This window comes from Neolamprologus multifasciatus, chromosome 17, assembly GCF_963576455.1.
Source record: "Neolamprologus multifasciatus chromosome 17, fNeoMul1.2, whole genome shotgun sequence".
Taxonomy (NCBI): domain Eukaryota; kingdom Metazoa; phylum Chordata; class Actinopteri; order Cichliformes; family Cichlidae; genus Neolamprologus; species Neolamprologus multifasciatus.
In genome coordinates, this window is record NC_140455.1 from 32,576,439 (window position 1) to 32,601,513 (window position 25,075).

Here is a 25,075-nt window from a genome sequence, read left to right on the forward strand (position 1 = left end):
CCCCAAAAATAACAGCTGGGATTGACTGTTGAAAAAAAAAAGTGACCCAGCTGCTCACTTTTCACCTGCTGCCGTGCCACTTGTTCGCGAGAACCCAACTTTCATTGGCTACAAGCAAATGTATTTACAGTTTAAAAACTGCAGCGCCAAAAAAGTCCGTTTACAGCAGGGTTGCAGCACTTGAACTTGGACAGCACTACATTTCTGGTAAGCATTTGGCAATTATGTAGATTTATCATATCGTATAGCTAATACATATGTATGTAATACTTTTACAAAGCCTTCTAGCTTCTCAAAGATCCAAAGCTTCACGTCCATTCACGTGCAAGAGCAACGTGGTACGCGGTTGGGTGTGGTGCTAAAAGATTTGAGTAAAATTGAAGTTTAAAAGTTGAAGGATTTAAATCCACGCTTATATGTAGCAAATGTAAATAAACGCTCCCATAAATATTTATATCAAACATTTGCATAATGACAGTCAAAAGTACAGACAAATGTAGAATTTTCCTTTTTTTACATGTTCTCCTATCAATTTCTGTATGACAGTGAACGTAACGTCATTGGAAATCATTGGAGGGGGGTTGTGCAGCTGCACGAGCAGCTGGAATGAAAAACAGTTCCAGTAAATTTCGGATTTGGAGGGAAAAGCCGTGATGTCTGTCCCACATTCCACAAATTTCCACACAGCTTGTCGATGTAAAGTATGGGATGAAATAGTTTTAGTTAGCATCAAGAGACATCTATCCATCCATTCATTCGTACACAGCTCGTTTCTGAAGCCAGCTCTAAGTGAATCAACAGTAAAGAAAGAGAGAGAGAGAGAGAGAGAGAGAGAGAGAGAGAGAGAGAGAGAGAGAGAGAGAGAGAGAGAGAGAGAGAGAGAGAGAGAGGGAGGAAGTCATATCCAGGGTGAGGGGAGAGAGAGGGTGATTAGAGGCAAGGCAGGGAGAGGGGGGCACGTTCAGCACTGTGTCTTCAAGGCTCACTAAGATAAGCAGTCGATGAATTGTTTCAAGGCTTAGAAAATCTATTTGAACCTGGGCATATAAACTGTACACTACAGCTGTTTTGGAAGTTATACCAATGGATACTGTTATAGCAGCATGGGATGCACTGTGCTCCCATTCCACTGATGAACAGATGAAAACTGTGCAGCGAAAGGAGGTAAGAAACGGATTTAATGTTTTAATTTGAAAGGAGATAATGTTAGAAATGATCTGATTTCAGCAGAATATGCGCTGTGCCGATGAGTTTGTCTTTGCCAGAAGAAACAGATTACTGCAGAATATAATTTCACTGTATCTAAATATACACTCCTACGCTTTGTTTGACACACCTGCTGAACTGCTTGTTAACACAAATATCTCATCAGCCAGTCACATAAGAGCAATTTGGGCCATTTAGGCATGGTCAAAACGGCCTACTGAAGTTTAAACTGAGCATCAGAAGGAGGAAGATAGGTGATTTAAGTAACTTTGAATGTAAAAGGGTTGTTGATACCAGACGGGCCGGTCAAGTACTTCCAAAACTGCTGTTCTACTTATATTTTCCCACACACCAAAGAGAAAGTATGCAGTGAGCGGCAGTTCTCTGGGCAAAAATCCATTTGTTGATGCCAGAGGTCAGAGGAGAATGGCTCGACTGCTTCAATTTAATAAGACAACACTAACACAAATAACCATGTGTTACAATCAAGGTATGCAGAATACAGAATACAGCAGCAGAAGACCATACCGGGTGCCACTCCTGTTAGCTAAAAACAGGAAACTGAGGTTACAGTTCACACACAGGCTCACCAAAAGTGGACAAAAGATAACTGAAAAATGTCTGTGAAGGTTCTCAGTCATCCAGGTCATCGTAGTCAAAGGAGCTTGCAAGGAAAGCGTCTGGACTTCTTTAAGTTACTTGAAGACGTTTCACCTCTCATCCGAGAAGCTTCTTCAGTTCTAAGGTCAAATGGTGGAGAGTCCCAGATATAAACCTAGTGGGAGTATCCCCCCACAGAGGGACAAAAGGACCCCCTGATGATCCTCCCCTCCATCAGGGGGACTTAAAGAAGTCCAGACGCTTTCCTTGCAAGCTCCTTTGATAACTGAAAAATCCTCTACTGTGACAGTGAGCTGGTAGTATCAGAAGACATAAGAGCATGGATCCATACTGCATTGGATCAACAGTTCAGGCTCGTTCTGGTGGTGTAGTGATTTGGGGGATATTTCTAGCCAAACACGTCAGAGCCGACCCCATTGGTTTACTAGGGAAACCATGGGGTCAAATTTGACCCCATGGTTTCTCCAGGGTTAAACACCACAGCGTACCTGGCCAAAATCTCTGAGGGACGTTTCCAGCACCTTGTCGGTGAAGAATTAAGGCCATGATGGTAAAAAGGGATCCAGCCTGGTACAAGCAACATGTACCTAAAGGGGCCACCGATTGTATGTTTGCTAAGAAAGTAAGATTAAAGTGGTGCTTTTTCTAATTCTAACTAGTATTGTGTATCTTGTTGCCAGGATGTATCTTCTAGTAAATGGTGTAGCTTTTTTTATAGCCAGTCAGCTACCCTACAGCCTTACGGGTGGTATGTAGTCCTTATGCACATCTGTCATATCATTTGGAGTGTATATCAATAAACAAATGATGGCAGGGGCCTCACATATGGGAAATCACCAAGCCCTGTTTTAGAGGACGCTGAACTGCAAGAACATTGACCTCGAAGATGTGAAAGTACGAGAATTTGCACAGCAGCTTTGTCACTGCAGGGGTCAAATGTTTGGAAGTGGTGGAAAGATGAGTATACTACAATACACTAAAGGAGAGGAAAGAAGAAGGCAGGCCCTAAATGACTACTGAATGAAGTGTTAGTTAGTGTGATGAACTACTTCGGGGAGTTGCACTTGAGTCTCTGGCTGTCATGGTTTCTTTGATTTTGCCCAGCTGTCCTGTGGCCCGAATGCTGAAGTTTACCAGCTTAATGTTTAATCTACTAAAAATGCAATGTGAAGACTATATAAGAGTGTAAAGCCGGATAGCTATTGTCAGTGGGAGCAAAACCACAACAACCGCTAATGTGCAACTCAACGAACAAGCAAAATCAGAGCAGATGCTGACAAAAGTTGCTTCTATGTCTCTCTTTCTCTCTCTCCCAGGTGTGCAGTGATCATGGAGGCCGCTGAGAGAATGAAAACAAAGCAAGATTACATCAACTCAACTATCAACAGGTTTGTATCTGACCAGGTTTACCAGTGAGGCATTAAAATAGGACACGGGCCTTCACAAATTTCTCCGTGAGCCCTGAGAAAATAAGAAACCCTGTTAGGCTGCCCTTTAATCATTACATCCATTAAGGGAAAGTCAGAAAAGATCTTTCAACTTAAGGCTTCCCATTTCCTCCCGTTTATTTATTAAAACATAACAGTTTGATGAAATGGGCTCCAATCCAAGCATGTGTTTATTTAGCGAGGCCGATGAGAAGATGCTCGGTCATAGGCTTGTCCTCTGGCATTTACTCTCAGGATGGATTTTCCCACTGTCCAGAAAAAGACTGAATGTCCCCTAGCTGGCAGTCATCGTGACCATACTGGGAAGTTCAGGGAACTCTGCTAGCAGTAGGTTATTCTTTAATTGGTATTCCATTTATTTTAAAATTTTCTGATTGAATTTGGGAATGTGGAAAAGTATGCATTAAAAAAAATCCAAATAAATGTTAACGTGTTATTCCAGGAGACCCGAGCTCGAGATGGTAGACTATGTTCTACAGATTTACCCAAGCCTCCAGTTCGCTTTATATTTTCTTTGTTCTTCCACGTGGAAAAGTATATTTATTTGACTTTATTGCAGATGCTTCAATTTTGCATCATAGCTGAGGGGTTTTTTTCGACACACTAGGGGACAAAAACACAACTGTGCTCTGAAAGCCATTCTTTTCTATGGTTTCTATTCCTGCTGGCCGTGACGGCGTGAAATATGGTCACACAAGCCATCTATCCATACATTTGCTTCTGCTTATCCTTTTCAGGGTCCACTGGGGCGCTGGAGCCTAGGCAGGGTACACCCTGGACAGGTCGCCAGTCTGTCGCAGTGCTTTCACACAATCATTACAATATATTACATGCATAAACTGTATGTAAACACCCACGTGTGGTTGAAAAAAATGACATTAAACTTGCAGAGCACAGCAGCCAGTGCAAGACACATTTTGGGTTGTTCGATTTACCCGGAAGTTATCATTGCGTCACGTGATAATGTGCGATTTGCTTATGTGCTTTTATATTTCAAGCATTTCTAAAATGCTATTTTTATTTTTAGGCTAAAGAGGGGCTCTCCGGTGGGGGAAAGTGCTTTCTGTTTCGCTTCAGTAGAAAACAAGGGAGGTGAGCACAGAAGAGAGGGAACACTAAAACACCCCTTTACCCCACTGGAAAACCTCATTAACCAGAAGGAAGAATCATCCATGATGGCCCACAGGAGGTCGACCTTTGACCCTCAGAGCAATGACAATGCTCTCTTAGTAGGAGTCAAGCTGCCCAGATCAAATGGCTGCAGCATCAGGGACAAGATTTCACTATGGGAGGGCAAGGAACCCACTCATTCATCTCTAACCTCGGATAACGTGGGCCAAAGTAGCGGTGTAAAAAGGACAGACTCGCTGCCAAAAAGCAACAATAAATGTATAGAAGACAAGCAGAGTGCAGAAAGTTGCACAAAAGTAGCCCATAAGGAAAAGCAGGATCTTAGGAAAGAAAATGTAGGAAAAATTGGAGATTCCAGGCCTTGTTCACCGGTTGAACCCACAAAACAGCAAAGAGGAGAATTCAATATCAGCAAGCCTGGTAGCAACCAAGTGAGGGAAGACTGTAAAAGAGTTGTAGTTCACAAAGAAAAACAAGAACACGAGAAGGAGAATGTAGAAAAACTTGGGGATTCAAGGCCCTGTTCGCCTACATCGACAGATAAACAGCAGGTGGGAACCCTGAAAAAAAGCATCGACAGGAGAGCAGCAGACCAGACGAGTCATGAGAAGAGAGCTGTATTCAGTCTTTTTAAAAAGCTGGAGGCTATGGGGGGGAACCATGGAAAAATGCCCCCAGAGCTTGGAAACTACTTCAGCCCACCGAGCAAGGACAAGCAGCTGGAGGTGAGGAAAAACGAATCTGAAGCTTTAGCTCAAAGAAGCACAGTTGCAAGATCTGGGACCAAAGAAAAGAAGGAGCAGCATGAAAATGTGTACGCCGAGCCAGGTGCACCCCCCATCAACCCCGTCCCTAAACCCCAACGAACCTTCCAGCACCCAGCTACTGCCACCCTGGGAAGGAGGCAAGGCAGAGGGCAGAGGAACCTCCCGCCACTACCGTCAGTAGCTTCGAAAACGTCCTTGAAACCTCCCTCTGGCATCTACGGAAGACCCAGAGGTGAGAGAGTCCGGGACAGCTTCAACAGGTATCCATGGATTAGAAAGATTATTTTCTTGGTGAAGTTATGCCAGCTCTATGTAATGTATTAACTCATGCTTTCATCTCACGATGACAGGAGATCCTTTGAGTTCGAAGACCTTGCGGGGTCAAATGGCCTGCTCTTCTCTCGCTCGCTGTCTCAGGAACATCACTATGAAGACATCCTGGGTCAGACACCAACCTGCATTATCCTGCATTGAATGCCTTTATGAGCAAATTGTAGTGGAAGTGTAGTTAGAGGGGATGCAGTTGATTCCAGAGCTGAGTTTTTTCCACTACTACATGCTAATTGTAACATGCAGATACAGTATTCAGCAGAAAACAATTCAGCATGAGTACAATTTTTGTTAAACGTGTAAAAAAAAACCCTCCTCAAAACTGCCAGGTAAACTACTTTACTACTTTTACTGCATCAGAAATTAAGTCCAAAGTGTCATGGTAGGACTGCAGCCCTGCTTCACTGTAAAATATTGAATAATGTTAACTTTGTGCACAATTATCAGACATGCTTGAAAACTTGCGTCAAATGCGTCACTTCTGGTTTTTCTGCAGACTCGTCAAATGAGAACCCATATGAGGATATAGAGTTGGAGAGCCAATGCTCCCAGCAGTCTTTACCTTCCTCTCCTGGTGCTGACACGGCTAAGGTTAAAGTATACCCTGAACTTGAAGCAGCAACTACATGGTTTCAGTAGTTTGAAATAGTTATGGTTATTATTATTTATTTATTTTCTGTCCATAGGCCTCCAGACCAGGGTTCTTCAGGCAGAATTCAGGCAGAAGCTTTAAGCTCTTGGACATGCGGAGAACCAACCAGCAGATCCATAGCACTGGAAGCAGTAGAGGTGTTTCATCTCCACGCCAGCTCAGCCCTCCATCTACCCCCACCGGACCTGAACAAGCCTCCTGGCTGCCCGGGGATTCCTATGGCCGCACCTGCCGGAGGATACCGACGGTATGTGTTTGTGCATGTTTTTTTTTTTGCTGCAGAATCTTATCACATCCATGTTGAACAGTCGGTTTCTTTTATTAAGCCTGGCAAATTATTAAGCACATACTATTTTGCCCGGGCTTCAGACTAATTTTCATGGTTAGTGCTAGTTTTTTACTGGAATGACAACAGCTGGGCACTGATTTGGTGTTTTTAATTGGAAAAAACAAGCACTGCACTGTTTTGCTAGTGATGCATTAGTAGTTTTACCTTACTTTTTCAACTTTCCTACTGGAATGTACTGAAGTTGGGGGTGACATTGCTCCCAGTTCTGATTTCCGAAGCAAATGGAACGTTGCATTAGATTAGGTATCACTATGTTGGTGTTGTTCCTGGATAATCAAAATAAATGTTGATCCAGCTTCTGCAAGGGACCAATCATGTCATAAGTTTGTGACATGGAAACATCATCACACCATAACCATAACCCTCAACTCCAATTCTAACTGCCTCCATTTTTGGATATTTTCAGATACAGCCTCTTTGGACACAGATATCACTAGGGATGGGTATCGTTTAGGTTTTATCCGATACCGGTGCCAAACCGGTACTTTTGAAACGGTGCCGGTGCTTAAACGGTGCTCAAACCGGTGCTTAAAGAATGGAAAACACAAAAGTGGTCCAAAAACCTCTCATGTTCAGCTGTTTTTTTTGTAAAAAGATAACAATGTTAGCCTTTTCTGCAGCTATGGGGCATATATGGTATCATTCTTGGCTGGAAGCAGTGCTTAAACAATGGAAAAAAAACACAAACTTTGTCCAAAAACCTCTCATGTTTAACTGTTTTCCACTTTTTCTTTGGTCATTTTAGCCTTTTTGGCCAGGGTGAAGGGAGTATCTGCCATCAAACAAGAAGACAGCTGCATGTAGCTATGATGGTGTTTGCTGTTCACCTTACATGCATTAATGTAATAACGTGGTTAGCCTACTCAACGTAAATTACACACGAACAACATTAAGCTACTCACGCAGAGAAGAACGGCTGCTGCTGCCATCATCATCCGTCATCATTTCTGCTACACTGGCAGGGCTAGGGGCCAGGACTCTCCTCTTCGGGTTTTTGGGGGATGTTGCTAATTCCGGGTCCGATAACAGGCAACCCACAAGCAGTAGATGTGCTCGGTGTGAGGTCTCGCAGCAAGCTATCAAATACGGCGCATTTCTCGGCTTTAAAAAAAAACACTATGCGTCGCCAGGTGTTTCATCAGATTTGAGGTGTTACCTCCTTTGACAGTATCACAGTATCACCTTAAAGCACTTGTTGCAGCTGCTGAGTTTGCATCTTTTGCTGTGAAGTACAGCCAGACTTTTGACCGCTTCGCCTTGGACATTTTTAATTTGTAGCTCTGCTCTAAAAGAACGTACGTACCTGGACCCGCCTACTATTCTCGGAAACTTAAAATGATTGGCTAGAATCTAAAGTGTATCATTCCATACCAGTTGGTGGCGGTAATGCACCTTTCAGTTGTTTGCCAACCGCCAATACAAATGTAAGGAAGAAGAAAGTGTATCACAGCTCAGGGAAAAAAGCACCGAAATAAAGCACCGAAATGTGCGCTGCTTTTCGGTCTGGTTACTACCGTTTATGTCAGAACCGGTGCCATCATGGCACCGGATACCGGTACCCATCCCTAGATATCACGCAGTAGTGTTTACTGGCACTGAGACATATTTTTATTTATTCCTTTGGACAGGTTGTACTCAGGATCAACAGCATATTTGAAACTCGGTCCAGGAAAAAGCATCTGAGAAGGATCTATCATTATGCTGAGACAAGCTCGGGCAGAGGTGACAATGTTAAAAGTGATGAAAATTGATTGTAATATTTATTTTACTGTCTAGTAAGTTTGTATTTTTGGGTTTTAATTTACAGTAACAGATGAGAACAGTGACTCTGAGAGTGAAATTGAAGAAAGAGCAAAAGGTAGGGTTTCAATTATTCATTTATCTGTCATTGTTTCTTTATTTTTCACACTGAGGTGGATAATAGTGCTCTGACTTACATCCTTTCTTCCAGCTCACCGCCAGCGTCTCGTGTCGGTGAAGTCTATACTGAGCCAGCCGAGCCAGGCTCAGGTCCACACCAGAAGACACTCGCTCGAACAGGAGCTCCATCAGCGCAAACTTTTTGAATATTTCCTGGTTGTGTCGCTGCAGAAATCAAAGGCTGGAGCGCACTATCTACCAGAGGTCACACAGCAGTTCCCTCCTAAGGTCCTTGAATCATGGCTCATTTTTGTGGTAGTTTAATTTAAGACCAAATACATTAAAAAAGAAGAAATGCAGGAAGTGGTAACTGATCTTAAGTCTCTCACCTCATTTTAACTGCAGCTGGAGCGAACCTTCAAGTTCATGAGGGAGACGGAGGATCAACTGAGGATCATTCCTCAGTTCTGCTTTCCTGATGCTAAAGACTGGGAGCCGGTGGAGAGATACCCAAGGTGAGGAGTGTGAAATGAACAGGGCGCCACACTTATCTCAATATAATAAACACTGAAAATTCAACTCTTTATACCACGGGAAACACTATCAATCTCATTATTAGTGTTGACTTTTACAGTATATGTGTATTTTCTCTTTGAATAGTAAAAATACACTAATTACATTTTTGTCATGGCTCATCCCTCGCAGTGAGATGTTCTCATTTGTTTTGACTGGAGTGGATGGGAGCCGAAGGTTCGGATACTGCCGGCGTTTACTGGTAAATAGAAATCGTGTGCCGTCACCGAACAGGAAGTAGCTAAATACCACAATGACGGCTGAGTAAATAAGCATACCAGAATAGTGTGCCTGCGCCTGTGGGAAAACAGCCCATCTCAGACTCTGGGCGGAAATGTGTGAGACTGGGAACTGTGTATGTGCGGGTGCGCATGTGTTTCTGCTTATGCATTTCTCTAGGAGGAGTGTGTGTATTGCAATACTGTTGATTTATATACTAGTCTGTCCTCATGTCTAGGAGTGCACTAGTGAGTATTATGTGACATATTTTCATCTTTTTTTCACAGCCTAGTGGAAAAGGCAAACGTCTGCCAGAGGTCTATTGTATTGTCAGCCATCTTGGCTGCTTCAACTTGTTCTCCAAGGTAAATCACTCCTCAGTGATAGCATTTCTGCCCTTTATTACCCTATATTATCATTGTCCATGTCCATGTACAACAGAATTATGGGTGCTCCACACCAACTGTGTAGGAATAATCAGTGTTGGGAAGGTTACTTTTAAAATGTATTCCATTACAGAATACATGCCCCAAAATGTATTCTGTAACGTATTCCGTTACGTTACTCAATGAGAGTAACATATTCTGAATACTTTGGATTACTTAATATATTATCATGCTGTTTACAACTACATGAATGTACTATTGCTGTGAATTATTACTGTTACTGAAGGTCCGCGGCTCCGAACCGTAGTAAAGGGACCTCTGGGTTCTGTGTCGGGCTCGTAGCCGAAAACTAGCTTTACTTTGTTGTGTGGGTCACTTTGCTAGCGAGAGACAGAGAGAGGCGTTGAAAGGCTGCTCCAACAGAACTTATTGTTTTTGGAGGAAAACACGAACACGGTGTACAGTCGAGTCTCAATAGCTTACTTACAACTGGGCTCGTCAGGCTCTCTTCTTGGCTGCAGTGGTTATTATTATATTTACATGCTTCCAGCTCCCGTTTTTGCTCGATGACAGCTCATACTTTTCCTTTTCCTCCCTCCCTCGCTCACAGACACATAACGTGTATGGCAGTCCATTCTCCCTGCAGCACGGACTACACTGCCTATGATGCTACATTCTTTAGAGCTATGCCTGTAGCATTCTGCCTATTAGCTTAGCATAACAACAACAACAGGCGCTCTCTCACCCAGGAAACACGCAGAGAGAGAGCGTCACCCTGTAACCATGGCAACCGTAACGCTGCCGCCTGGAACCAGTGTTGCCAACTTAGCGACTTTTACTCTTCTGCTGTTTTGTGGATCAGGTTTAAAACTACTTATAAACACACACACACAAAGTAACTCCACCAGAGTGCCTATTTCGGGTCACTTTTGCCGGTCCAAGCCCGGATTAAGGAGCAGGGTTGGAATTGTGACATTAAAAAAAACAATAATTGCTAAAATAAATCTAATTTGTAGTTCTAAATAAATTCTAAATGCATTTAGGACGTTTTTTACTCACTTTATGTCTCTTCCACATGTTATTTCTCTCTCCAGCAGCGTAGGTTACAATTACATTAGCATGACCAATTATGCAAATTAGGTGATGACGTCATTTAGCGACTTCTGGCGACTTTTAGGACAACCAATAGCGATTTTCCTTACTGAGGAGTTGGCAACACTGCCTGGAACAACAGAACGTAGCTGTCAAACAAAACCCAAACAGTCCTGACCCGCGACAATATGAAACAGGAAAGTACCGCCGTGTAATCCATTTATTTCAACAAAGTAACTGTATTCTAAATACCACCTTTTTAAACGGTAACTGTAACGGAATACAGTTACTCATATTTTGTATTTTAAATACGTAACGGCGGTACATGTATTCCGTTACTCCCCAACACTGGGAATAATGTATAGATAGTAAGACACCGGGAATAAATAACAAACAGGAAAAATATATACAGTCAAAAGGGATATATACAAAAAAAGAGAAAGGGACACATTGGAGACAAAGTGCTTGGAAATAGTGGAAGAGTCTGTATGTGAGTGGCCTGAGTGATGAGGGTTACTCAGACCATGGCGCAGATTAGTATTGTGAGTGGGCAGGGGTGGGGTGTGGGGGGGATAGTGCTTGTTAACAGTCTGAATGGTCCAGGGAAAGAAGCTGTTTGTGAGTCTGGAGGTGTGCGACCTGACTGACCTGAGGCACTGACCAGGTTGCAGCAGGTCAAACAGGTGGTGGGCGAGGTGCAAGGGATTACCTATGATGGCTCTGGTTTTGCTGGGAGAGGAGGATCTGGCGATGGCCTCCAGGGGTGACAGAGGGCAGGCGTTGATTTTTTTTTTTGGGTGGTGTTAATTATCCTCTGCGCAGCCTTCCTGTTCTCAGTAGTGGCCGCTGTGTACCAAACACCCAGGCAGTAGGAGAGCACCCTCTCCACCGAGGAGCGTTAGAAGGCCAGCAGCAGCTTCTGGTCCCAGTTATTCTTCCTCAGGACACGGAGGAAGTGCAGCCGCTGCGGGGCTTTCTTTAAGGGCCGTTGGTGTTCGGGTCCAAGTGAGATCGGTGGAGATGTGGGTAACTGGAAAAATGAAGTTGGAGACAGATTCCACACGTTCTCCACTTATGATGAGAGGGTGGTGGACCTGCCTGTGCCTCCTGAAGTCCATCATGAGTTCTTTTGTTTTAAGGATGTTCAGCTTCGGGTAATTTTCTGAGAACCAGGGGGACAAGTTCTCTACCTACGCCCTATACACTGTCTCATCTCCATCAAAGATGAGCCCAACCACAGTGGTCTCATCAGCATACTTGACAATAACAATGGTTAGATGGGTTGGTGTAGAGTAGGGGTGTCACGATCCTGGGTCTTATGACCCAGTGTTTTGAGTTTAGTTTATTTGGATGTTTATATGATTAAACTCATGAGTTTTTCTAGTTCTTTGTTATTAGATTCCCCTTGTGTCTTCCAACCCCTGTTAAGTCTCCCCTGCTCTTCATGTGTTTCATGTCTGTGTCTTACGTTGTCAAGTTCTGGTTGTCATGTCTGCGTCTCATTATGTTTCCTATTTTATTTTGAAGAGATCTTGTGTTTTTATATTATGGATTATGTTTTGAGTCCTTTGTTGTACTGTTTCTTGTTTCCCTAGATTTCAGTTATGGTTATCATAGGTTTAGTTCTTTGGCTTTGTAATATGGCTTCCCTGTGTTCAATGTTGTGTCTACTGTGACCTTTTTATACCATGTTTCTGGTCCCTATGTTGTCTTCTCATTTGCTGTTAAGTTTGCATGTTTAGAGTTCAGTCAGTGTGTTTCCTGTTTTACTTTGAAGGTCCATGTCTAATGTGAGTGTTTTCAGTTTTGCTTCCCTTGTCTCGTCCAGCCTGATTACTCCCAGCTGTGCTCTCCTTCTGTGTCTCATTCCCTCGTTATCCCTCTGTGTATTTAAGCCCTGTGTTTCTCTTTGTCAGTGTCGTAGTCTCCCTCATGGTTGTGTTTCCATGCGTGTCAGTTTGTCCATGTCCCAGTTTAGTTTTCCATGCCATTCTGCAATAAATCAGCTTTTTGAGTTTAATTTCGTTGTCGTGAGTTTTGCGTTTGGGTCCTTCTCCTGCCTGTACACAGCCGAAACATGACAAGGGGGCTGAGAACGCAGCCTTGCGGGGATCTGATACTGAGTGACACCAACAAACAACCTTTATTTGTCACATACACAATGTAGTGAAATGCTTGTGTCCGAGCTGCAGCATTCCAGGGCTTGGTTTTTTGGGGTTTTTTTTTTTAGCATGGGGGGTCTAGCCAGGACCCTTACTGGATAGCGGGTGGGAATCGAACTTGTGACTCCTGCTCCAAAGGTGTGTAGTCTTACTATCCAGAACCATGTCTGATCAGTTTGATCAGAGCCTGTACGTCACTCATCATCCAAGGTTTTTTGGTAAGGAAAAACCCAGATGGTTTTGGTCACTGTCACATTCTCTATGCAGCACTTACTGTAGACAGGGACAGACTGAGTAAAGGTCTCCATGTCCTGCTGTTCGAAGATGGACCAGTCTGTCAAAACAGTCCTGTGGCTGGAGGATCATCTGGCCACATTTAATGACCTGGGTGCTTCAAGGGGTTTGTTTCCTGAGCAGGGTGTAAGCAGAGAGGAGCAGAGAGTGGTGGTTAGATTAAGGAAACTTAATATGTTGGTGGAATTTGGGGAGTACAGATTATAAATGAAATCAAGCTTGTTTTATATGCACGCATTCTAGGTGCTGGATGAGGTGGAGAGGCGCAGGGCTCTGTCTCCTGCATTGGTCCAGCCTTTCATGAGAGCCATCATGGAGGCCCAGTTTCCAGCTCCTGGGAAAACCATCACCATCAAAACTTTTCTTCCCGGTTCAGGCACTGAGGTGAGCGACAGTGGAACCCCCATCCCCCAAATAGTAACAAACTGTAAGAAAAAGTCAGATAAAATAGTTAAAAATGTCTTTAGCAGTCCATTTGAGCAGTGGTTTCCAACTATTTGGAATCCTAATAATAAATCAAATAATCTGCTAAGAACATTGGCATTTTTTTTTTTTACCAGATTTTGAAATTTAAATCTCACTGTACAAAATTCATCCAGTTTTGTTTCTTTCATCTAAAAACACTGCAAAAAAAATGAAACCTTTATTGACACCCAGTAATTTGGAACTTTTACTACATTTTTTCCCACACATGTAAAGATTTGACAAAATATTTGCTGGCTAAATGTTTTTGCATTTTTGCCTCGCAGTTGTGGATGAACAGCTTATACAGTTCGCTAACCATAACTAGAGCTGAAAGTAGTTCAGATTAAAATGACTTGAAATGAACATATTTAGAACTGAATGGTGGAATGGATTTGTCAGTCCATCAGACACAACTTTGGTGTTACATTGAGTAAGCTGACAGGATCTAATCTCCGTTGATTTCTCAGGTGATGGAGCTCTGTCGACCCTCTGACTCACGCCTGGAGCATGTGGATTTTGAATGTCTGTTCTCCTGCTTGAGTCTGCGCCTGCTTCTCAGGGTTTTTGGCTCTCTGCTGCTCGAGAGGCGAGTCATCTTCACAGCAGACAAGCTCAGGTTTGTCCCTTCATTTAAGTCATATTGTCTGTACACCAAAATCCATATCTTCCAGCTATATATGAAGCTGTACTGTTTATGCAGTTATGTAAATGGCAAATATTAGTTGAAAGTAGCAGGGGTGTTTTACGATAAAGTTACAGGATATGTGGGTGGTCCAGACTCACAATTTTAAATAAATTTAAGGCAGTCCCAGTTTTATTCAGGGAACATACCAGAGAGCTATTTTCAGGAAGGCCAGCTGAGTTGTTGACGTGTTGGGACTGGTTTGTTTGCTCTGCTGAAAGCCACTGGGAGTCAGAAAGATCAGCCACAGTAGTAGAAGACAGGAATGCAAAGTGCAGTGATGTAAATGAAAGAAGTATGTAGCCTTGGTTTTCTCTCAGGGCAATGGTATTACTTTAGAGAATGGCTAGTCTCTATTTAGACTGTGGTGCCCTCATGCGGTGAGAATAACTGATAATTCTCTCCTTTGTCTCATATAGACTAAAAAAGAAAGTCAGTTTTGTTTGTTTTAAACATTAAAATTCATTAAAAGCTCAATTTAATAATATTCCACTGTTGTGTTCTCTGCTCCCTCCTTTAGTACTCTTTCCCAATGCTGTCATGCAGTCGTGGCATTGCTCTACCCCTTTGTATGGCAGCACACGTACATCCCAGTGCTGCCCTCAGCTATGCTCGACATCGTCTGCACACCAACCCCTTTCATCGTGGGCCTGCTGTCCAGCTCCCTGCCCCAACTCACTGAGCTGCCCCTGGAGGAGGTCAGAGGAGTAATACAAGTGTCACTGCAGTCATATAGGAATACATGACTTATGAGCTGCTGTACATTGCTGTGCAGAGAAATAACCTTTTTTTTTTATGTGTACAGGTTCTGGTTGTGGATCTTGGAAACAGTCGATTTCTCAGACAGGTCAGATATTTTTAAAGGCGTGTGTGTGTGTGTGTTTATGGTTTGTCACACTCTGTATCTGTGTAGATGAAATTGTTTCAGCCTCACCAAGACTTTCTCAAAGAAAAGGGTTGTAGCCAAAGGTGTTTTTTTATTTTTATTTTTCAAAAAAAGCCTTAAATGTGTATTGTTTTTCAAATGGTCAGTGTGTATGTGACTTCTTAGAAGCTTGCTTCCAGCACTGAAAAAAAAAAGATGTTTTCTGTCACCCAGAAGTTAAAACTTCTAGTTATATTCACAGAAGTCTAAAGTAAGTTGAGATTTTAAGATAATAACCTGAAACTTTGACTTCTGGGCGACAAAAAAATGTTTGTTTTTTCAGTGGCAGAAAGTTTCCATAACTGTTCTTAGCTAGTCATAGAGCAAAGAAATCAAAAGTGGTTATACCATAACGTAAGTGCTTTTGCAGCAACAGAAAGTTTAAAGCACTTTTTGTATTGACTTCACTTATGGCTGGGCCATATCATACCGTTCACGGTAATACCGGTGTAATGTCGGGCAACGATAAGAAAATGAAATATGGCGATAGAATATGGGTAAAATGCGCATGCGCAGGGCCTTTGTTTTCATACGCACACGGTGGAAAAAGCATGGCGGCGACGGAGAACGAGAAGGGCGAAAGCGGATCGTTGAATGAAACGGATGAACCAGAACTGGTTTGTAAAAATGCTGCAACTTCAGTGGTGTGGAACTGGTTTAGCTTTCGTCCGTCAGATACACAACAAAGCACTATTTTTGGTAGCGCATGCTAGCGGGCCGTCGTTATTACCGTGTTTTTTGGAAAATACGGCACACTTAAAATCAATCCTTCGATTTTTCTGAAAATCGACAGTGCCCCTTATAATCCAATGGGCTTTATGTATGAATTCTGGTTGTGTTTACTGACCTCGAAACGATTTTATGTACACGGCGCTCGAAAATCTGTCAAATGTTTTAGTACGACTTTGCTAAGCTACGAAGCCGCACCGCTTGATGGATTGTCGGAGCACTACGGCTATCGTAGCCAGGAGCCTCGCGGAGTGATACGTACAGTGCTTCAACATAATATTACATATTGTGTGTGTATAACCTCTTTTTAAGTTTTGTGGATATTACACATGGTTATGCTGAGGATATGTCGGCCAGTTTCCACTGGAAATGCCTTTTGGTTAAACTGTCAGCAAGGAATTTGCATTTGCACTGTTACATTTTTATATAACTTTAATGCACATAAAAAACAGCTGCTTGTTTAAGTGAAAATACATTTTTTTTGCACGAATAAAGTTGTGGAGTTGTAAAGTATTTTGTCTCGTGTCAATTATATCGTCAGTTATATCGTTATTGCAAATTTTCAAATGTATATCGTGATAAATATTTTTGGTCATATCGCCCTGCTCTAATCTAGAGGCTATATTTATCTTTCATAACGTTTCTAAGGTTACATCTATCTATCTATGGTTTATGAATACATTTTCTTTCCTGTTATCTCACATTTAGTTGGACGATGAAGACTCCATCCTGCCACCTAAGCTTCAGACGGCTCTGGAGAACGTTCTGGAGAGGCGAAGAGAGCTTGCTAATGAGCGAGGAGGAGATACAAGCAGCGGTGAGTCAAACTGAGGACTTTTTTCTATGACTCTACAGTGTCATAGAGGCTTCTTTGGTGGCTTTGAGGCTTCTTTATGGTTAAACCTAGAAAACAAACATGCTTGTGGTGACAACGCTTATGTGCTTTAATGTGGATTTGCTGTATATTTACCATGTTTACCACCAGGTTTTAGTTGGTGCCAGAGAAAAAGTCAGTAGTCACTGTAGTTCAAACGCTTGATCCCCTAATAATTTAGAATGTCATGAAATAATTCATACTGGGGTAAAGGGATAGAAAGACTAACTAGAACAGGGGTCGGCAACCTGCGGCTCCGGAGCCGCATGCGGCTCTTTAGTCCTTATACTGCGGCTCTGCGTGGTTTGGGAAAATAAATTAGAAGTATTTAGCTGAAGTGTATTTTATTTATGTTAGTTATTTTTAACTTGTAGTTCTTAATTGGAAGATTATTGTGATATTGAAATATGAAAATAAAATTATATTCTATTATTTTTTTCATCGCTCAAAATAATAGTCACACTCGCGGAAGCTGGTATACCCGCCGAAACGCCGTGCATTTATCGAGACTTTAAACCCCAGGTAGGCCAGTTATGGATCTTCGGATCCACATTATGTCGGCAGCTGTTCTCCACCGTGAACTATGTTAAAGACAAACACTGTTCACGCCTGACAGATGACAGCTTACAGTCCTGCGTAAACTGACTTCGTATATCCCCGATCTGCAGATGCTGTGCGCAGAGGTTCAGGAGCAGAAGTCCCATTGTAAACATATCACGGCAGACCCGACGATGTTTGCATGAACACACTTTTCAGCATCTCTTTATTGACCACTTTACACACGGTTGCTGTACGCATACAGCCGCCTGTAGCTTTTCAGCTCACAGCCTGACATATACCACCAACAGCACAGATAGCGCGAAATAGGCAGCGAGGCGTGATTGCGGGTGTCGCTCAGGTGCGTCCGCCTCCCCTGCAGCGGCGCTGCAGCCCACGCCCCGCAGCATGCATTAACCTGGTAAAATACATATTTAGGCAGAATTTTGCAAATATCTATTTTTCATCTTTTAGCATCATAGTGCTTTTTTCCAATTATTTTTTAAAAGTCAGGTCAGGGCTCCAAAAGCCCAAAGACGATATAAAGGTGGCGGCTCACAACAGTTTTTGTTTGCTACATGGATCATTTTAGTTCAGCTGGGTGTCTTTCCTTTTGTTATATTTCTTTAAGAGTTGAAAATGTGTTGATTACATAAATAAAATCTAATTTTCTCTGTAGCACTTCTTGGATTTCATAAGCAACACACCTTAGTTGTTCACACAAAGCATAAAGGTAAAAAACAATATATACAGTGTTATCTTCATTTTAGATGTCAAAAAGTATTTGCGGCTCCCAGTGTTTTCTTTTGCGTGGAAACCGAGTCCAAATGGCTCTTTGGGTGTTAAAGGTTGCAGACCCCTGAACTAGAAGATAAACATTTCTGTAAACATCTTTTTGAACATTATGTAAATGGTTGATCAGCAAGTCGACTTTGTTTTGTTTTATATTACCACGTCTAACATCCTGTCTCCAGACTCAGGCCATCTTAGCACCATTGTGTCCGAGGCCTTTGTTCGATTCTTTGTGGAGCTGGTAGGCCACTATCCTCTCTTCATCACCGGTGAAAGGGAGGACGGCTACTCCTCTTCATCCTCCTCCCCTGCCTCGTCCTTCTTTCAGCGAGAGGGTTTTCGCAAAGCCATCCCATCCAAAACCGTGCGCCGCTTCTTGGAGATCTTCATGGAGACGCAGATGTTTGGCTGGTTCATCCAGGAGAGGGAGCTTCATAGGCAGGCTCTCAGAGGTACAGAGGCACAGCAGAGGTTTCTTCCTGTTGAAAGGGAGTTTTTCCTTCCCACTGTTGCCAAGTGTATGCTCATAGGGGCTCATCTGATTGTTGGGGTTTTCTCTGTAATACCTCATAGTAAAGCCTTGAGAGCACTTTGAGTTGTTTTATCCCCCATTTTCAAAGGCTCAAAAGTAATTGGTCAAAGTAATATAATTTTAAATCAGATTTTTTATACTTGGGTCAGAATCCTTTTGCAGCCAACGACTGCCTGAGGTCTAGAACTCCTCATCTGGGGCCTTTCTGTGTGGAGTTTGCACTTTCTCCAGTTCTCTCCAAGTACTACATCATCTTCCAGTCCAAAGACATCATAATTAGAATAACTGGTAACTCTTGATTGGCCATAAGTGACTGGTGACTTACAGACAGGTTACTAAATCTGAGAAACTGGATGGATAAATTTAATGGGTATGGGTGATGGGTTCTTCTAGCTCTTCATGATTGTTTTTGTTTTGCTTCTTTTAATCTCACCAGGACTGTTTGAAGTGAGAGTGCAAGAGTATCTGGATTCTATCCATGATAATGAACATAGGAGGGTTAACAGGTTTCTCAAAGGCTTGGGTAAGGAAACAACTGCTTTGTATACACTGCTCAAAAAAAATTAAAGGAACTCTTCTTAATGAGAGTGTTACATCAAGTCAGTGAAACCTTTAGGATATTGATCTGGTCAGTTAAGTAGCAGAGGGGGTTGTTAAACAGTTTCAGTTGCCTTGGTGAAATTAACAACAGGGCGACTTTTTTTATTTCACTAGTTTTGTATTTGGCTAGGGTCAGTATCACTAATGAGGTGATACCTGGACCCTACAGAGGTTGCACAGATAGTCCAACTACTCCAGGATGGCACATCAATACGTGCCATTGCCAGAAGATTTCCTGTGTCTCCCTGCACAGTCTCAAGAACATGGAGGAGATTATAGCAGACAGACTTTACTCTAGAATGGCTCTTAGCAGGACTGACATATAGGCAGTGACACTCTGACTGCCATTAGGTATTGGGATGAAATCCTTAGACCCGTTGTCAGACATTACATTGGTGCAGTGAGTCCAGCCTAATGTGGTCAGAGTATGCAGACAGTTCCTGAAGGATGAAGGAGTTGATACCATTGGCTGATTCCCACATCTAGGAGCTCTGTGGTGCCATGGTCCAGACCTAGGAGGAGATCCTCCAGGACACCAGCATGCCCCAACGTTGTTAGGCATGCATACAAGCACATAGGCACCATACAAGCTACTGACTACTATTTTGAGTTGATAAATGAAATTTCAGTAAAATGGACAAACCTGCTGCATCATTTTTTCCAATTTGATTTTTGAAATCTCTTTGAATGCAGCCCTCTGTAGGTTGATACTTTTTATTTTGATCAAAGATAAGGCATGCATTTATTCCTACCACATTACTTTTCAAATTGTTCCTTTAATTTTTTTGAGGAAAATATTGTTTTGGGCTCATTCTCACTTTTGATCACTTTGTGTGTGTCTTTTTTTTGTTCCAGGAAACAAAATGAAATTTCTTTCAAAGAAATAATACAACAAAGAAAGCACTGAAACCAGGGAAGTCTTGAAGAACTACTAATGTAACAAAGAAAAACACAACCAAATTTTGTTCATCCTGATTTATGTCACTGAACGAGGGATTTTGCAAACAAATTAATCCTGCCAAGGGAAAAATGCTGCTGCATGTCACACAGATGAAAAACCTTGTTGATCCTTTTTATAACAGGATTCTTCAGACATCATCAGTTTATGCATGTCTGGTTTTGTGTTTGGCGTGTTGCTGTGAGCTACATATGGCTGAGGAATTAACCTGGATTAATGGGAAATAAATAGACTGATTAGTAGTAACAGTGGTAGTCTGGATTTGAATATAAGTTAAAGTGAAAGAAGCATTCGCAGTAATCTTTTAAATCCACCAGGGGGCAGTAGTATATTTTTTCTGTTCAGACATATTTTGACAGTGACTGACCACAAAGTTACACCAAATAGCATTTCAGTTTTCTTTTATTCATAACATGACAACATCACATGCACTTTGAATAAATATCCTCTGGCTATGCTGTGGTGATTTCTTGTCTTGATGCTGTCATATTTTTTTCGTTGCCATCAAAGCAAATGCCAATATGTCATACAACCGTTGCATTACATGTTTAGATTCTCAGTGCCATTTTTGTAAATGTCTTTTCTCTCTCTTCCTCCTCCAGTTTGCACATTTTCAAATGATGAGCTTACTTTATGGTAAACACAAGACGTATCCGATGACACGGTGCAAATTTTACAATTTCCGTTTGTTACACGCTGGGAACAAGAGAATCAACGCCGAGGGAATTGCACTCACTCAGCATTTGTGTGCCAGTTTTATAACATGAGTAATCCACATGCCACCAGTTCCCTACTGGCTGATGTGTTTGTACGTTTGAAGGTATTTGGTTCTTTCCTTTTCTTTCTTTTCTTTTTCTTTTTTTTACTACAAAGAGCCTTGGTTCAGGGTTGGTGGCAGCTTTACTATTTTAGTCTCTGAGTCATGGAAACAAAGCAGATCCTCAGCCCACAAAGAGGAAACATCTTTGTCAGCAGGAAAACATAACACAGGTGCAGAGCAGAGCATAGTAGCGTATTGTCTTAGGGATGGTGTGTTCAGTCCTTGCCTGTTGGGCACGCCTGAGAGCCCCTAACCTGTTACCTTGTAAATGGCAAGTTCACACACAGGCCCGCTGACACACTTGCTGATTCTAAACACAGATGGCCAAAGTGCATAATCTATATTAAACAGACACACCAGACTTTAAAACCCACACAGTTCACACAGTTCACATTTACTTCAGTACTTGCCAATCAGCCTTTGGGGCTGAAGTGTAGAGTACAAAAGTGCCAAAAACTGCAATTCCTCATAGGTTAACTCTGAGAAATTACAGTGACATCACCTGTTGTTTGGTGAAATCCCATTGTGAAGGCTTGAGATAAACATTTTTGACATAATCTTAGGGTTTTGAAACTGGGTGTAGATATGGAGCAGACATGAATGCGAAACCATATAATCATTGGCTGATGACCTGGCAAACACAAATTAGTAGCCTATCCTATATAATGCTCCCATCTAACCCTTAGAATGACCATAATTTACTAAATGGACTGTTGGTCCTGAAATGAGCAACTGGCACCATCAGCTCAGCTGGAAAGAGGTTAATGAGATTCTGTTAGAGGGCAATAGAGGCCAAAAACAGTTTTGTCCTCTATTGCCCATTTTCGAACCCAGCCAAAATTTCAGTGATTTAGCTTTTTGAAATGTCAAAGATTAAAAAGAAACGGAAGAAACACCTTAAAGCAAGCTATGAGTTTTGTTATTGCAAAGTTTGCTGCACCAGAGGGCGCCCTGCAGTCCTGCTTTCCAGTTGACATGAAAATATTTTAGAAAAATACAAAGTCACATTTAATCAACAACATTATATAAGATCCAGTTCAAAGTCAACACAAATACACAATTTGAACATGGAGATGAGAGACGATGAAGGGATAGTTAAGCACTTCTGACAGGGCTGTGGGGGCAATAAAAACACGTGTTCCCTGAATACACATGTTCAGTCGGGCTGTCACAGAGTAACAAATGTGAAAATCATACCACAACTTCCTATCTGGCTCCCAAGGTGGGAAGGCTGCTGTGCTGTGGGACAGGAGTCATCTCAGGAAGATGAATGGATGTGGTGAGAGAAGAGCACGGACGGCGGCTGGAATGTTTGCTCAACCCACTCAGGTTCTTGGAGTTATGAGTATGTGTGTGTGTCTGTGTGCGCTTGTGTGTGTAGAGAGGGGTGAACCCCAAACCCAATGCATCACATACTGTTTCCTGCTTGACACCTGGCTGCGGTTCAGGACAACCAGCTCGTTAGCGAGGAGGTAATTATGGTTCCGATTAATTCCAGTCAGCAGGGGTTGACCCCCGAAGCCTTACATCCTGCACTGGTGTATTTCCACAGCAAACCTCCCAGTGGAATATCTCCCACTGCTGCAAACACAAATGTCATGTGTTTTCAGTCAGCGAGAGAGGACTCTTATCTGCCACTTAGAGGCAACAATAGCTTGTTGAAACTTCGATAATTCTCCCTAAGTCCCTTTCACGGGTGCCTAATACCTAACTGCATTCCACCTTTAAGAGATGCTACACAGTGGTACCCTGACTTGAGCACAGCTACCTGCTGCAAGGCTCAGCTTGGCAATACAATGTAAGCCTGCAGGTAGGCTCATTATTCTCAGCAGAAATAAAATCATACAAATATCATGGCCCATTAAAACCAGCAGCTCTTTCAACTGGAAAATCTCTTCAGAGATACGCCGACCTCATTTCGAGGCTTGAAAACCAGTGTTCGAAACTCTCTTGAGGCTGCCTCTGCTAATTACATGATTTATGGTGTCATTTATGGGGGCGTGGAGGTGCGGCAAGCAAAAGCAGCACTTTGCATTAATCAAAATGAAAAGTGCTATATCATTTTTTGCCATTTTGTTTTCAACTTTTTCTACCTTCTCTCCCACAACCCTAAATCAAAAAGGGCATTGTGGTTAGACTCCAGACGGATTTGGATTTTTTTTAAAAAAGAAAAAAAGCTCAGGGTGTTTCTAAACCCCAGGTGCTGCATGACATTTTGCACAAATTATATGTGCCTAGGGTTTTCAAGTTATCACTACACAAATACGGTGCCTGGGGGGGATGTCCATACAGTGCGCTTGTGCTTGCTGAAAGTTGGGGAAACCTTCCTATTTAGTCCAAAACATCTCACACTAGTTCAACTTGCTTGATTCTGGCTGAAGAAAAGTAAGAAATTAGGGAAGAATTTGATATCTGAGAAACTCTGATTGACCATGCACACTGAAAAATGCATGCAGATGTACACTACACACACACTCAGATGCACTGAAAGTTTCCTGAACTTGCACCCTTCAGCTTGTTTTTCAGAGCTGCAGGTGCATTGTCCAGCTGCAGCACTGCCATACATGCCAGCGGCTTGAATCATTTCTCCCCCAACCACCCCTCTTCTGAGGAGGAGCCATCAAAGCATATGGAGAACATAACAGCGAGGCAGGAGGAGGTGGGGAAGGAGAACAGTGGAAAGAGGAGGAAAAGAAGAGGTGAAGTGGTAGGTGTAGAGGAGAGAGAAGGGGATTAGGAGGGGAGCGTTTCCATTCCCCTGCTGCTATGCTTGACCAGAAGCTAGCAAAGAGGACGAAAGAAGTGTAAGGAGGGGAAAAGGAGAGAATGGGGCGCTGAACATGTAACACAAGGGTAGTGTGAGAAGAGGAAAATAAGTGTGGATTGTGTGTTTGACCTCTTTTTCTTGCCCTCTCCCTTTAATCTCAGATTTTGAAAAGAGGAGAAACGGTGAGGCTCAGAAATAGAATTCGAAAGGGGGAGAAAGAAGAGTAGTGGGGGGGCGGGGGGGCATTGAAGCTCAGGCCACACACATAGATTTCCAGGCCTGAGGGTGCGTCAGTCAGGCCTGTCTGCATGTGGTCTCCTATACGTGTCCAAGTTTATCCACACCACTATTACACCACCATTAGTCGTGGCAACCGATGACAAGGGTTAAGATCCTCCGCTCGTCCTGTTTTGTTGTTTTTTTCCTTCTATAAGTCGTTCAGCTCGAAGGATCTTTTAAAGGGTCATACCCCTAATTTCTTTTAAAGTTTCCTATCTCACCGCTGTCTGACTTTGTGTCTCCGCCGAGCACGGAGAGGAGTCAGTCTGGAGCCTGCAGAGTGGACGTGGACAAACACACTCATGCACACATAGACTAGTTGCAGGGGATTGTTTGTCAGGATAGTTACAGGGTGGTCTGGTGTTTAAGTGTCGGTATGTCGGCTCATGTCTCTCTTAATGTGGTTTTGAATGTGTGGACGTTGTGCGTGTCTGAGGACTCTGAGCGGTTATATTAAGTCTTGTGGAAACGTAATAAGCACGAAGATTCAAGCGTTTATTTTTTTAGGTTTTCCTCGAGAAAATTCACTGGCGTAGAGACGAGAAATGAAACAAGGTGAAAATCATGTCAGAAAAAAATCACCCCTTATCACCTATGTAGTATACTAAACCTTTAAAAAATACATCTTCACACAGTCTAAGTGTAAACATTTTTGAAATTTTTAAGTTATTTTTGCAGATATTTATAATAAGCAATAAACAAATAGAAATCTTATATAATGATAGTACTAAATGAATTAATAATACATTAACAATTAAATGTACATCTGTATCTGTATCCATCGATCACTACGGCCGTCTTCTTCTGTTTGTCTACCACCACTATGTCCGGTTGGTTAGCCACCACCATTTTGTCCATCTGTATCTGGAAACTTGGTCATTCTCCACCACCCTTGGGGGCATCTCCCATTTTGACCTTGGGACTTCCAGGTTATACTCGGCACAGATGTTCCTCTATACTATGCCGGCCACTTGGTTATGGTGTTCCATGTATGCCTTGCCTGCTAGCATCTTGCACCCTGCTGT

The 25,075-nt window shown here is 42.5% G+C and overlaps 1 protein-coding gene across 5 annotated transcripts; it reads left to right on the plus strand.

Annotated features, from left to right (window-relative positions):
- The first annotated feature begins 79 nt into the window (after window positions 1-79).
- Window positions 80-21,280, plus strand: LOC146499686 (DENN domain-containing protein 2A-like). Of its 5 annotated transcripts, none has more exons than XM_085137492.1 (20): window positions 572-1,164; window positions 3,144-3,215; window positions 4,303-5,433; window positions 5,524-5,615; window positions 6,000-6,094; window positions 6,190-6,402; window positions 8,133-8,226; window positions 8,318-8,362; window positions 8,456-8,652; window positions 8,770-8,879; window positions 9,070-9,139; window positions 9,444-9,521; window positions 13,334-13,474; window positions 14,023-14,171; window positions 14,758-14,935; window positions 15,043-15,084; window positions 16,600-16,708; window positions 18,277-18,546; window positions 19,063-19,149; window positions 20,082-21,280. In XM_085137492.1, exons 2-20 carry the CDS (start codon window positions 3,157-3,159, stop codon window positions 20,111-20,113), a joined length of 3,192 nt encoding a protein of 1,063 aa, XP_084993618.1. In that variant the 5' UTR covers window positions 572-1,164; window positions 3,144-3,156; the 3' UTR covers window positions 20,114-21,280. The 5 variants fall into 5 exon arrangements, with proteins under 5 accessions (XP_084993614.1, XP_084993616.1, XP_084993618.1 ...); XM_085137491.1 differs by having other exon boundaries at window positions 573-1,164; window positions 8,312-8,362; XM_085137488.1 differs by lacking the exons at window positions 572-1,164; window positions 20,082-21,280 and adding an exon at window positions 80-207 and having other exon boundaries at window positions 8,312-8,362; window positions 19,063-19,411.
- The last annotated feature ends 3,795 nt before the right edge of the window (window positions 21,281-25,075 follow it).

Coding starts and splice junctions, on each gene's coding strand:
- LOC146499686 (XM_085137488.1), top strand. CDS start 3,157: ATGGAGGCCGCTGAGAGAATGAAAACAAAGCAAGATTACATCAACTCA. Junction 3,216..4,302: donor ATCAACTCAACTATCAACAG/GTTTGTATCTGA, acceptor TTTTATTTTTAG/GCTAAAGAGGGGCTCTCCGG. Junction 8,363..8,455: donor AATTGAAGAAAGAGCAAAAG/GTAGGGTTTCAA, acceptor CCTTTCTTCCAG/CTCACCGCCAGCGTCTCGTG.